Genomic DNA, 13,885 nt, shown 5'->3' with positions numbered 1-13,885 from the left:
TGTGTGGATCAGCCCTGGAGGCCAAACTCTTCGAGAGTTCAAGTGCGTAACAACGTATCCAGGATGAAATGGCTACAGCATACAAAGCAGTGGTGCATCAGATGGGGGGAAGCTTCCTCGTTCTGGGAAAAAACAACGAATTTTGGAGAAAAATCTGCACGTACCTGGCTGCATACAACTGCATCCCCAATGATCTATATTTGTCTCCTCCCCCACACTGCCAGCACTGCTTGTGGATAACCATACAGAAAGGTGGTTGAAACATTATCCGCTGCAAGTTTCACACTCCAGCGCGCAATATGTGTATGTGCTTTGTGATAAGCTTGCCAGAATCAAGCAGAAGAAGGCGTGGTTGTGTCACCAGTGCATAAATTGGTGTTTGTCACGATTATTGTGTATGAAAATTAAATAATATGCCGGTGCTCTTTATCCTCGGCTGTCGCTATTGATCCGAGGCTCGTGCTTGTATGGCTGTCGGTCTGTATCTGGCTGTAGGGGAAGCTGCCTGTCTGTATACTATCCAGATGGGCCGATTGGTCGAAAGGCACGTTGCTGGCCTCTTTAGAAAGTCTCCGAGTAGCCACCGAGGCAGTGTTCAATCCATAGAGGTCCCGGTGGACGTTCCCAAGCTTGGCCTGCTGGGCAAGAATCCCATCCTCATGCATAATGTCTATGATCTCCCTCAGTGCCGCCTCTCTCCGGAAGATATGGTTAAAAATAGGCGGCCCGATAATCAGCCAAAAGTACCCGTTGTAAGTGAGCAAGTACAGGATGGTTGGCACGATCCGACCCCAGGCAAACTTTGCACTACCAGTAAACACAACGGCCAAATCCAGCGTGCAGTTGATGAGGAACGTGGCGACAATCCAGAGACCCAGCTTGAACTCGTTGAAGACTTTGGCGACCGAACGCATGCGGATGTACAGTGCACAAGCGAGAAGGGCCAAGAAACAGTAGTAGCTGATGACGAAGTACGACATAGCAGGGGCCATCATGCACACATGTGCTCCTCCTATATCTACATAGTCTATGGTCTGGTTTCCTGGAAGGATCTCAGCCACTATGCAGGCGCACAATAGAGGTGACCAGAGAATGTAGAACGGCCAGTACACTCTGGCATGCTTAACCAGAATGTTGTCTTGTCCGGTGCCAGACGATTTCAAGATGAAGACACGGTAATACAGTATGAGACGAAGAACCATTGCTGGTAGCATGACACCGAGTCCCAATGCTAACATCATCCAAGCCGACCACAGTTTGCAATGTGAAAAGATACCCTCGTATCCTGCCATTCCAGAAACTGCTCCATAGCTGATGTTGAAGATGCAGCAGCCAAACCCAATAACAGCTGTGACCCACACGTTTTTTCACTTTAATCGGCAAGTATTTCCGGTTCCAGAGCGCGTAAATGATTGCTGGGATATTCAAAAGATTGATTACAACCACAGATACGTAAACGGGCCTTTCAGCAGGCGATGAGGACCCACCAGCGAAGCTCATGTTTTCGTCATTACGAGGGCTCGACTGTCGCCACATTATTGATTTTTAGTTATCTGCGATATAGCAAATAAACAAAATAAAGTGTATATTGTAGAAACAAGAAGGTTAGTAGAGGCCAGAAAACTGAAGAGGCAGAAACCACTGAGGCAACCAGCGATATTTTGGTTAGAAATCGAGCAACCCAGATTATTTGGTTCTGTTTTATGGTGGCTTCTGGCAGGTTTTGTTGGAGAATCTCCACCTCTGCCTGTATTTCTCCCTTGTCCGGTGGGCAGATCACCTAATTGTGCAAATTGGCAGCCCAGTAATAAAAATGAGCAACCATATTTTTACTAGCAAGATTGCCAGAGCCACAAAGGCAGCATTCGCTGCTGTACAAACAGCACAAGTACTGTCATTTAACAGAGAGATTGTTATGTTCGCAGGATAAATTTGAACATGGTAGCCTAGTCAAGCCTCAATGTATATACACAACGAAGGAGCACTTGGCTACATATACATGGCAATCAGCATGGAGTCGGTATTATGGATTACAAATAGCGACCTTAAAACTCTCATATACGAAAGGGATAGAGGCTATTGTCGTACCTAATATCAGCAATCTGTAGAGCCTACCCTTGGAATGGCAATGCGGTTTCTAGGGGTGGTTCTGTTTTACCAAAGCTGGCAAAAACATTAGGTCACTGGTATTCGTAATTGGGGCAGCATATTGTGTAGTTATTTAGATATCTCATATATGATGGAATCCAAAGGTAGGGTCTACATGTCTGGACCACGCTACTGGAGATGGTCGTTCTAGTGTAGCTAAGATATTAATAGCTATTGCCAGCTGCACATGGATATCATGGGCGCACCCCTTGCTTATAACGTTTTTGAGCTACTCACCATCACAACAGCAGCGGTTCTCGTTTTGACATTCAGAATGGACGTTGAGTTTATACCATGATTTTACTGTATCATCGGATGTTAATATATAAAACTAGATAATGTAACGGTTGGTTTTACTATATAATGACTCAGGAGTGTTCAAGCTTGTGTCTGTATGGTTGCTTGTCTCCATCCGCTCGTAGGGGAAGTTTTCTCCTCGCATACTCTCCAAGCGTGCTGATTGCTCAAATGGCGTTTTGCTGTGGATAGGGGTGCTCATTTTGGTAGCCGACGATGTAGTGTTGAGACCATAGAGGTTGCGGCGGACGTTTCCTAGTTGCCCTTGCTGAGCAAGGAATCCGTCCTTGTGCATAGTATCGATAATCTCTCTCAATGCTGCTTCACGGCGGAACATGTGGTTAAAAATCGGTGGACCAATGATTAGCCAGAAGTATCCGTTGTAAGTGAGCAAGTACAGGATAGTTGGTACAATCCGACCCCAAGGATACTTTGAACCACCCATGAACACGATTGTCAGGTCAAACGCACAGTTGATGAGGAACGTGGCGACAATCCAGAGACCCAGCTTGAACTCATTGAAGACTTTGGCGACCGAGCGCATACGGATGTACATTCCGCAGGCGAGAAGCGCCATGAAGCAGTAGTAGCTGATGATGAAGTACGATAAGGGTGAAGCCATCATGCACACATCTGCTCCTTGGATATTGATCTTGAAGATCGTATGCTTGTCCGGTAGGATTTCGGCCACTACACAGACGCACAATAGGGGCAACCAGAGAATGTAGAACGGCCAGTACATTTTGATATGCTTGGCAAGTACGCTTCCAGGGCCAGCCGCGCCAGTTTTTAAGATGAAAACACGGTAGTAGAATACGAGGCGAAGAACCATTGCTGGCAACATGATACCGAGTCCCAATGCTAACATCATCCAAGCCGACCACAGTTTGCAATGTGAAAAGATACCCTCGTATCCTGCCATTCCAGAAACTGCTCCATAGCTGATGTTGAAGATGCAGCAGCCAAACCCAATAACAGCTGTGACCCACACGTTTTTCACTTTAATCGGCAAGTATTTCCGGTTCCAGAGTGCATATAAAATGGCTGGAATATTGAGTAGGCTGATTGCAACGGCAGCAAAGTATATCGGTTTCTCAGCAGGCGATGAGGAGCCACCAGTGAAGCTCATAACCGCATAGCTATCTCGGGAACTAGGCGTGGCAGACATAGTGTTGGCCAATGTGTAGGGTGAAGAGTGAATATGAAAGTTGGAAAATGGAATTTGGATAATGGCGAGGAAGCAAAGACGAATCGGAAGCTCGATTCTGTACTGCAGACATTTGCAACAAACTATGAAATATTTCGCTTGTAGCAGCCCCCTACACTCTTCAGCCGCATCCGCTCCATCATCCCTCGCCTCCATGCAATGATTTCTGTGACATGCAGAATACCCACATGTCAATAAAGGGTGCATTCTCTTTTTGACCTCTGCGATTGCCATGGGCGCGGATGCACCATGGGTAGTTTGTGAAAGCAGATAGGTTCAACGTGGGTATAGCTGGCACAAATACCATTCGTAGATCCATTGGCAAGAGTACATACCTGGAGGTATATTTAGAAGTGGGAGTGCTTGGTTTCCGAACCGCAAATTGGTGGGCTGTTTAATGCAAAATGTCCGCATAAGGCAAAAGAGGTGCAATTGCAAGGAGTGGCCGGACGCAGTGATCTGCTACAAAAATAAGGAGAGTGGAAGTACAGTTGGGCTTGAAGCTGGCTGACTGCAAAGATCGTCTTTGTTGACGATTGTTTGGGGAGGAAACTATCCACAGATTCACAAAGGGGGACTGAGCCGGAACAGAACGTGTCGAATTATGAAGAGATCTAAGGTTCCCATGGCAGAGGACTCTTGGCAACGCGTATGCATGCGTAGGATGCATATACCGATGCATGCTTTGGGAGTCGAAGGTGTCCGAATCAAGCATAACGAAAACTTTTCCAAACTGAGATTGAGGATTGTTGCCAATCGACCGATGTGCCAATTATTGGAAATCGACTTGGGAACATGAAGTATTGTCAAAGATCACAGGTAATGTACAGGGGCGTTTCCAAACAAAGTACTGCCTTGCCATCATAATTCTCTGTCTACGATGAGAATGTTACCCACAGTTCATTTTGGCTATGAACTGCAAGTACTAGATTTGAATTGTAGCCAGCTTGCATCTATGGTATGATGCTACCAATTGCCTATCGATAATAAGCTGGTTGGTAAAAAAATATGTGGGCATGTTTTCAAACTTATGTTTGTTGCCTGTACTGCGAAATGATTCATACTGACTAGAACGAAGGTTGGTATACATTCAGTAGCGCAATCAGCACTAAGTTATTTCCACATTTGCATTTGTCTGTGTAGCGTATAGACTCCATATCGGACACATATAAAATCACACCCTCAAGTACAACACAGTAGAGGTGCTGCACTAGACAGGCCACACTATGCCCAGCTTTTATGAACAAAATAGGTCCTGGACACGCTACACAAGAATGGCTGAGTATACGGTAGAGATGAAAATCGGAAACACGTACTGGTGGATATGCGGTGTTATGAGCGAGGATAATAAAGCACACGACAGATATGCCTAGTCCATCTTACGAACTCTATGGGAATACATCCAGGTATCAGCCTGACCACATCCAGATTCACTATGGATCCAGATAGTGCATTTGAGGGCAGCGATGCAAGAGACTAAGGGGATGCAGATTTGTTTTGGTGGCGAGTTACCATGGAAGGGTTCTGCCGGGGCTGGAGAAAGGTCTTTTTTTTTTTTCGAGTGTGGGGTGATTGGCGGCATGATTCCGTCCGGAGCCGTTGAGCCGACGAAATGCGGACAGCGATTTGCATCGAAAAGGTTTTCATCGACTCAGTAAACAGGCGGCGATCCGCTACTCGGGTTCCTGAGCACGCCTCCGCTATTTGGCGCTACTATTATTACCGCCCTTTTCTGCTTCATGTGCCGACCCCAACGTGTCGGGAAACCAAGGCGATAGAGTGGGTATGTGGGCAGCGTGTGGATCAATACAAACAAGGCTCAGCAATGGCGTGTTTGCCGATTCGCTGTGCATGGAGAGAAGCGCTAGAATGGATTTCTGGAGGATTGAATGAAAAGCAGCTGAAAGCGGTGGTACAGAGCCTCGAAAAGGCGCGCATACACACATTGCGTAACACGCTTAATTATCTTGCTCACCACGCTTCGTTGCGGAGTGAAAACTGAGTGAGACAGAGGAGGCCAGTACTTAAAGGCAACGGGAGGTTTTCTTCGATGCGGCAGAGGCTGCTCCGCGCCCACCGTTTGATACTCTCACACTACCTTCCTCCTATTAATTTCTCACGCCTTTAAACCCCCTTTCTTTTTCACACACAGAATGTCAGACAACTGGGACCGCTACTACTCACCGACATCTGTGGCAGAGATGCCAGTGTTTTACACTGCACTCGCTGTCAGCCTGACCAATATCCCGATTATCGGATATGCGATATACAATCGTGACTACTTGCCAATTAAGAGCAAGAACGTGTGGATTGTGGCCGGGATTGGGCTTGGCAGCACGATCTTCAACGTGTCGTTCAACATCCTCAACGGAATGATGGGATTTGAAGGCGTGCTCGGCTATTGCCGGTTCTGGACAGCGTGGATGATGAGCACACTGGGGCTTGGTTTGTTCCTGAGCCCAATGAACATGCGGCTGATCATCTACTACCGTGTGTTTGTGACACGGCGGACGCACAGCTACACGCACTTCACCGTGGCCAAGTTCCTAAGGCGGTACTGGCCGTTATTCGTGCTATGGATGCCAGTAGTGGCATCGAGCATTGTGGCATCGGTGCTGCCGGCGCATAAGACAGTGCAGCTGGTTGTGGATCACGGACTAAACACCTGCCACAACAACTTTAGTTTCCTGTATTTTATCTTTGCCTACTTTGCGGCACAGGTGCTTGTGGCGTGGGGACTGTACTTGCGTATGCGCAAGATTGCCAAGGCGTTCAACGAGTTCCGGCTGGCACTGTGGACATTGCTCATTTTCACCGCGATTTTTGTGCTTAATCTGGCGGTTATGTTAGCACAGGGCACGGTATATCCGTGGGGACGGATCTTCCTCGCTTTTGCCAACATGGTGCTCTTCAACTCGTATTTTTGGACGATTCTGGGCCCGCCAATCTACGGGCACATTTTCAGACGCGAGGCTACGTTGCGGCGGTTCATGGATGATATGCACGAGGACGGGATTCTGGCACAGCAAGCCCATATTGGAAGCGCACACAAGCATCTGTATGGTGTTGAGGATGGCACCAATTCGTACGTCAAGCAGTCGGATCTCGGCACCAGTGCGCATGCACCGTATAGCCAGATGCCTACTGCAGTTAACCCTATGGAGAGCAGCACCGGTACTGACCAGTACTCGCCGTATATGCAGCGCCTGGCAAGTACCAGCACCACTAGCATCTCCACGGTTGATGCGGCGGCCCAAAGCCGAGGCCGGCTGATCCTCTGAAAATACTGTATTTAATCCCCGTAGCAATGTAATGTGTCATGTAAACAAAATATATCTGCTTTTAATGACTGGCTGGCAATTCTAGAATGAATGTTGGTGTTTGAGGAAACAGTTTAAGAAATAAAGACGCTGATCTCTGATAGGACGGCATCAAGAAATAGAGGATCGCTAGGGGGTTGGGGATAAGCAGTTCCCAACAGGTTCCATCATGCATTGTTGCACTAGGTGTTGATCCGGGTGGAGGCGGTTACAATATTCCCCGCGCCATGCTTATTGTAAAGGGGTAAAAAGTTGATGACTTTTCCAACAACAGCACCATCTGAAGTGGCCATTTTATAGCCAATTCGAAAGAGTGTCATAGAAACAATGAACTAGAGAGAAAGGAGAAAGAAGGTCTTAGTGGACAGGAGATTAATCGGTATGACACCTACGGGGAACTGTAGCAGCATTTGCTAGTAATTGACGATGTCTCCTGATCTGGAATGAGGAATACGTCGACCACATAATGTCGATGAGGAAGCTGGTTTTCGACACCATACTGATGACGCAGTGCAATCTGGTAGTGCTTTGCCTGAAATATGGTAATGAAGAACAATACCATCCTATCTAGCACTTTCCTTAGTAGCGAGAAAGATATTCATTCGGAGCCGTACAAAGACGGAGCTGGTGCACTCAGAAGTGAGCAGAATCTACGATGACAAGCAATTGTAACGATCATCATAGTCGGACAAATAGAACGTCCAACAGACCAGCGATCATGGATGACAATCAGGATGCTCGCAAGCTGCTATAGTGAGGACAAGGTTTGTTGTCAAAACAGTTTGCCAAAGTCAGCTAGATACCTCTGTGGGGAAGGGATCGCAAAGGAGTACTCTTATCTCTGCCTATAGCAAAAACATATAAAGAGGATGAGCTGCTCTAGAACAATTTCTTGAAAAAAAAAATCCACTGCATGTTTACACCATTTATCTCCTCTTATTCTTCTTCCATTTCTAATATTTTGCTGCTGATTCTCTTTCTATATACGCTTATTGAGAAGGATGTCGGATAACTGGGAATACATCTATGTACGGACATCATCAGCAGAGATGCCGGTGTTTTATGCAACGATGGGGATGTGTTTGCTGAACGTACCGGTTGTTGGATATGCGATATACAACCGCAACTACTTGCCAATAAAGAGCAAGAATGTCTGGATTTCAGCAGGGATGGGACTCGGCATGACGATGTTTTGCGTTTCGTTCAATATTATCAGTGGGATGATAGGGTTTGAAGGAGCGCTTGGTATGTGTCGGTTCTGGACAACATGGATGATGACTGTGTTTGGGTTGGCACTATTCCAGAGCCTGATAAATATGCGCCTGATTGTATACTACCGTGTATTTATCACACAGCAGACACATAGCTACAAGCAGTTTACGATCCGAAAGTTCCTGCGGAGGTACTGGCCGTTCTTTGCCATGTGGTTACCAATGGTGATTACTGCGATCGTTGCATTTATTCTACCGGCACGACTCACGGTGGAACTTGTGGTGGATCACGGGCTCAATGCATGCCACAACAACTTTAGCTTCCTTTACTTTATTATTGCGTACATTGTCGCGCAGGACATTGTCGCGTGGGTTCTGTATTTCCGGATGCGATCGGTGGCAAAGGCGTTCAACGAGTTCAAACTTGCGCTGGGGACAATTGTACTATTTACTGCATTTGTGGTACTTATCACGGCGCTCATGGTTTCGCAGGCTCTCGTATATTCATGGGGGCGCATATTTATTGCTTTTTCCAACGCAATATTGTTGAATTCGTACTTCCTCCTGATCTTGTGCCCCCCGATCTATGGACACATGTTCAAGCGCGAGGAATGTATGCGACGGTTCATGGATGAAATGCATCAAGATGGGATTGTTGCACAGCAGGCACGCATCGGAAACGCACACAAGCAGCTGTACGGTATAGAAGAGGGCACAGACTCGTACCTTAAGCAGTCTAACGCAAGCGAAGGTGTACACGCAACATATGGCCAAATGCCTAGTAACGAAAGACACGTAGAAAGTGGAGACAGCACCATCCAGTATTCTGCATATATGCAACAGCTGACAAGCGTCAGCTCCACAAGCATTAGCATATCCAGAACCGATGGCCAAAGCCGATATATTCTTTAAGTATATTTTTTCTAATTTGATTGCAGCATAGCAATGAATAAGGATATGCATATATCTATCTATTATAAGTTACAGATAGTAATCACTATTGCTACCACTTTCTGAGGTGGTTAGAGCACTTGTAGAGAATAGTCTGGCCTAAGCTTACAGATACAAAGATATTATCGGAGTACTGATGATTGCTTGGTGTATTTTTTTTATTTTTTTGTGGCAAAGCATCACTGAGATACCAGCCCTTATTATTATTTTTCTAGATCACGATGATTACAAAAGCTGGCAAATGTCCTGAAAATCCTATTGCAGAAGCCGTAAGGATATGGCCTGCACTTGTAACTAGGATGGGGCATGATGCTGAGTATGATATCTATGATAGCAAGAGGGTAACAAGAAAAAAGTAGACCGGTCAGGACTATTGTGTTACTAACTGATTTGACAAGTAACGACCAAGTTAGCTAAAATGCAGATAATCCATGATAGCAATTTATATGGATTGCTATCAGCAATCAAAAAGCAAATTAAATTAAATAGTATAATGTGATTAAGATCATTGTCGAATCCATAAGCAAAAAGTATGCAAAATATCAGCCCGACGGGGGGGTCGAACCCCCAACCTTGAGATTAAGAGTCTCACGCTCTGCCGATTGAGCTAGCCGGGCTGGATTAAGTGATTTAGACCAATATCTGAGCTATTTCACCTACAAGTTTGTCATGTCGTAATCGGTCCATGATCGGATCACGACATGGTTACACAGCAACCGGACCAAATTGTTTCTTTTACCTCCATTCTTTTGCCGCTGTTTCGCTATCAGCGCTAGCTGCCCCTGACTATCGCGGGTCAAGTTGACTCCCACGAATGGATTCGATATATGTCCGACGCCCGACATCTACCAACAGGTGACCTCTGATATGCATAGATTGGCTCTATTCGGATGTAGGAGCACTATCCCGCGGGCACCCAGCAGCCGATAACAGCATGTATTATACTCCGTTTGCCAAAGTCCATCCTGCCGAATGAGTATAAATATGGCTATGAGCAGTGAGCAACTTTTAGTTTTATTGTCTACTTTTTAGTATATGATCTCATTAAGGAACAGTTCACTGAGTTATATTTCTAATTAGTTTTCCAAGTTATTAAGTCAGGACCGTTACAAGCAAGATAAGCGAGACAAAGCGAGACAAGAAACTACAATGTCCTTCATGACAGATCCAGTCAGTGCTGGTGTTCAACCCACTGATCAAGCCTTTCTACTACCCCTTTTAAACACTACAGGTTTAGGTTCCTTAAAAGTATAATTAAATATCTAGATCAACCACCATTACATTATCTTATACTACTGGGGGTTATACAGATATACTTATCTGCCTATTAATTGTTTATGCATACTGTATCTAGTGGCAATTTCAGTGAAATAAAAATTTCACCCAAACTGCTATTGGCATTTTAGAAAAGTTTTAGTGAACATAATTTCCTTGTGGTTGCTTAGCCACATATATTGAGATATTGACTTTTGTTACCCAATGATAATTAACCCCAAATATACAAAGGTTGTTCTTTCTTGTTGAAATTATATTCACTGAAACTATTCTAAGATGCCAATAGTAGTTTAGGTGAAATTTTTAATTCACTGAAATTGCCAATAGTTTCAACATGCATAAACAATTAATGGGCAGATAACTAACTCTGAATGTCCTCCTATATATAACCTCTAGTAGTACAAGATAATGTAATGGTGATTGAACCAGATATTCAATTATACTCTTAAGGGGCCTAGGTGTGTAGGTGAAATAGCTCAGATATTGGTCTAAATCACTTAATCCAGCCCGGCTAGCTTATGGTGAAAGAGCATTTATTTATATCTCAGTCGGTGGTCTGTAATAGGAAGTGCCACTAATAATGCCTCTGAGATGTAGAAAAGAATTATGAAAAATTAATCATGCAGTTACCAAGTATCATGAACCAGTGCAATATAGCCTAGATCCAACAAATCAGACTGGAGATTTACAGTGGTCAATGCGATCTTGGGGAGTTACCCAGAACTCCAGTTGGGGCTTGTGCATGAACTAGCTGTGGCTGCAGGAGAGCAGTAGAACTATGATCAGTATTGATCAGCATCAATCGATCAAGGCAAGGGCATAGGAGCAAGTCTGGTGGCAAAAGTGCATTGGAATAAGTGCGGAATTCACCATTGAAGGCTGTTGTGAACTGACCTAAGGGCCAGATATTGTTGGTATATGCCTCGTCGTGACGTGCAATAACCAGAAAGTAGAGAAGCAGACCTGCAGCAAGCTCCCAGATTCTCTGGAATTCAACTGCAGTACGAGAGTTGGATGAGATCTGAGGTGCAGTGAAAGCTGACCAGCGTAAGCCTGGGAGGACTAGCCAATGATCAGCTGATATCATGAGCGGTGGGAAAGGCTTGGGTAAGCATGATGGCGGCTTCAGTCGTGGGATTGGATGATCATCTTGGCCGCTGCTGGAGAGTGCAGTGCGATACTCAACATAAAGAGATTGAGACACTTCAGCGAGGACATTTGGGAGGATGCTGTGAGCAACTTGGAGGAAATTGGGTATGATCTGTGACCAGAACTGTGCCGAAACTGGACATATGCCAACTAGATGCTGAGGGGACTCAAATGCTCCACAGCAGCAGTGTCTCTGGTAGTCTTGGTGGTACTGGCGGGGGATGCGATTGACATGCAAGTGAAAAATTGATGCACGCACCTGTGGAGGGGCATTTATGCGGGCAAAAATCGACCAGGGTGTGGTCTTTCTGATCCATGGGTACTCCAATGCTGAGAGCTGCTGGGGCGGCTGAGGGAAAGGAATCAGCTCATCAACTCACTGCAGGTGTTTGGTGGTGAATGTAGTACGTGACCAGCAACTGAAGTAGTGATTGTGACCAATATCCGAGGGTTTGTGGTTGACAAAGAGGTTTGCCAGGTAAGATCTGGTGGGGGTGGTATGGTGTGTCTCTGCGTGCTGTGCTTCCTGAAGATCTATCTGTCTCTGTATCCGGTCCAGGCCATCAGTAAGGGCTGCTCCTTGATCTTTCGCATCCTGCGAGGTACCTTTGTAGAAATAGTGTAACCAGTTTGTGAATGTCGGAATAATTCCAATCGTGAATGATGGTAGATGATATATCTGCGAATCATGGCCAGATGGTTGGGTAATCGAATGAAGCCACTTATAAAAGCCAGTGAGCTGGTACCAGTTTTTGTTGTCAAATGTCACTATCCCAGTGCCAATGATCGGAAGCCGTTGGAGCTGCCCGAAGTGAGCTGTTGAATCAATACATATGCGCAGATGAGACTTGGCTTGAATGAGCCGGTTGTAAACTGACAGCCAAAAAGGTGGCCAGACAGACTTGCGTAAGTTAATGCGCCGGTGACGTTGCAGAAAGGGGTTGAACAGGAAACCAGTAATGTGATCATGCATCTTTTTGAGTGGTGTAGGGGCACCACTATTACCTGCCAGGTTGAGACGGTCGCGCTGCCAGTCAGACAAGAGGATCTGCGACCAGATTGGGACAGTCTCTGGGACTTCTGAGCCAGACTCGTAAGCCTGGTGGATGTGATCAAAGGCCTCCATGGCCTCGCCTGCTTGTCTAAGCACCACTGCACAATAAATGGCACATAATGATGTGAAACCAAGGCCACCTTTTGAGGCTGGCTGAGCGATAAGGTTCTCGTTGAGGAAAGGCCACGTATGGCCCCACAGCATACCACTGATATGACGCTTCAGTTTGTCTATATCGCCAGTCTGAAATGGGATGAAGCATGCAGAAAAATAGAACAAAGGGTGAGCAAAGGTGGTCAGGGCAAATGAACGACCCGGCAGAGTTGCATGTCTGTGGATGGCTTTGGCTGCACAGACAGAAAATCTCGCAATTGTGTCTTTGACCAGGTCGCGGTAATCAAGACCAATGCCTAGGTAGGCGCCAAGGTAGCGTACTGGTGTGCCTCGAGCGACAGGTTTGACAGGTAGGCCCTGGTAAGTTGCTGGGTTGTCTGGATCATGGCCAATGAGAATCGCCTCTGTTTTTGCAGTGTTGAACTTAGCGTTAGTGCCACAGCAATAAATGTCGAGTGCTGTCTGCAGATGGTGGTAATGCTGTGCGTGCATCAGAACGACTGCCATGTTATCCATGTATATGGCGTATGTGAATTTGACGTCCCCTGATACGAGACGCAATGTAGGTGAAACATGCGGTGGCATATGCTCACGTAGAGAGCATCCTAATAGCTCCATCACCATGACAAACAGAATGCACGACAGGGCGTCGCCTTGACGGACTCCATTGTCGACTGAAAAAGCCTGTGAGTCAATACCGTTGACCATGACAGTCGATGTCGCTGTTCTGTACAACGCCTCAATGAGCGCTGTAACCTGTGAAGGTAGACTGTAGTTTTCGCGCAACAAGCGAAACAATGTGGTATGTGAAACCCGGTCATAGGCTTTAGCCTGGTCAAGCAGCATCACCACAGCTGACGGATCCGGCTGCTGCTCCAAGTGATGCATAACTGACATGACGTTGTACACACTGTCAGACATCTTCCGGCCAGGGACGATAGCTGACTGCTCAGGTGAGATGTAGTCTTTGACAACTGCTCCTAGTCGACGGGTGATGATACTCTTGATAATCTTCAAATCCGAGTTGAGTAGCGAGATAGGCCGATAGTTCTGCAGATCCATCAGGTCCTTCTTCTTGTACAGAATGATGATGCGTCCAGCTGTGAACTGTGGAGTGACATACTGAGCATCATTCAGAATGTGATTGGCGATGTGCCAC

General features: G+C 46.1%; 5 protein-coding genes and 1 non-coding gene across 6 annotated transcripts; 2 read left to right on the top strand and 4 right to left on the bottom strand.

Moving 5' to 3' along the window:
- Positions 1 to 398: 398 nt before the first annotated feature.
- DL89DRAFT_315556 (uncharacterized protein) lies at positions 399 to 1,292 on the bottom strand (the record flags this gene model as incomplete). The annotated part of the gene is made up of 1 exon (XM_040891042.1): positions 399 to 1,292. The coding sequence occupies one exon, from the start codon at positions 1,290 to 1,292 to the stop codon at positions 405 to 407; it is 888 nt and encodes a 295-aa protein (XP_040744452.1). The 3' UTR covers positions 399 to 404.
- A 1,181-nt stretch (positions 1,293 to 2,473) lies between these two features.
- Positions 2,474 to 3,886, bottom strand: DL89DRAFT_315553 (uncharacterized protein; the record flags this gene model as incomplete). Its single annotated transcript, XM_040891041.1, has 1 exon — positions 2,474 to 3,886. The coding sequence occupies one exon, from the start codon at positions 3,884 to 3,886 to the stop codon at positions 2,480 to 2,482; it is 1,407 nt and encodes a 468-aa protein (XP_040744451.1). The 3' UTR covers positions 2,474 to 2,479.
- A 1,896-nt stretch (positions 3,887 to 5,782) lies between these two features.
- On the top strand, positions 5,783 to 6,933 carry DL89DRAFT_315550 (uncharacterized protein; the record flags this gene model as incomplete). The annotated part of the gene is made up of 1 exon (XM_040891040.1): positions 5,783 to 6,933. The coding sequence occupies exon 1, from the start codon at positions 5,806 to 5,808 to the stop codon at positions 6,931 to 6,933; it is 1,128 nt and encodes a 375-aa protein (XP_040744450.1). The 5' UTR covers positions 5,783 to 5,805.
- Positions 6,934 to 7,973: 1,040 nt separating this feature from the next.
- DL89DRAFT_315548 (uncharacterized protein) lies at positions 7,974 to 9,095 on the top strand (the record flags this gene model as incomplete). Its single annotated transcript, XM_040891039.1, has 1 exon — positions 7,974 to 9,095. One exon carries the CDS (start codon positions 7,974 to 7,976, stop codon positions 9,093 to 9,095), a length of 1,122 nt encoding a protein of 373 aa, XP_040744449.1.
- A 583-nt stretch (positions 9,096 to 9,678) lies between these two features.
- On the bottom strand, positions 9,679 to 9,751 carry DL89DRAFT_t63. Its single transcript has one exon. It is a non-coding gene; the product is annotated as a tRNA-Lys (tRNA).
- Positions 9,752 to 11,103: 1,352 nt separating this feature from the next.
- Positions 11,104 to 12,248, bottom strand: DL89DRAFT_257044 (uncharacterized protein; the record flags this gene model as incomplete). Its single annotated transcript, XM_040885489.1, has 4 exons — positions 11,104 to 11,769; positions 11,818 to 11,907; positions 11,939 to 12,043; positions 12,165 to 12,248. 4 exons carry the CDS (start codon positions 12,246 to 12,248, stop codon positions 11,104 to 11,106), a joined length of 945 nt encoding a protein of 314 aa, XP_040744448.1.
- Positions 12,249 to 13,885: the final 1,637 nt, after the last annotated feature.

The sequence above is a fragment of the Linderina pennispora genome (assembly GCF_002104995.1).
Source record: "Linderina pennispora strain ATCC 12442 chromosome Unknown DL89scaffold_5, whole genome shotgun sequence".
NCBI classification, from domain to species: domain Eukaryota; kingdom Fungi; phylum Kickxellomycota; class Kickxellomycetes; order Kickxellales; family Kickxellaceae; genus Linderina; species Linderina pennispora.
This window is presented reverse-complemented; position numbering and strand designations above follow the sequence as displayed.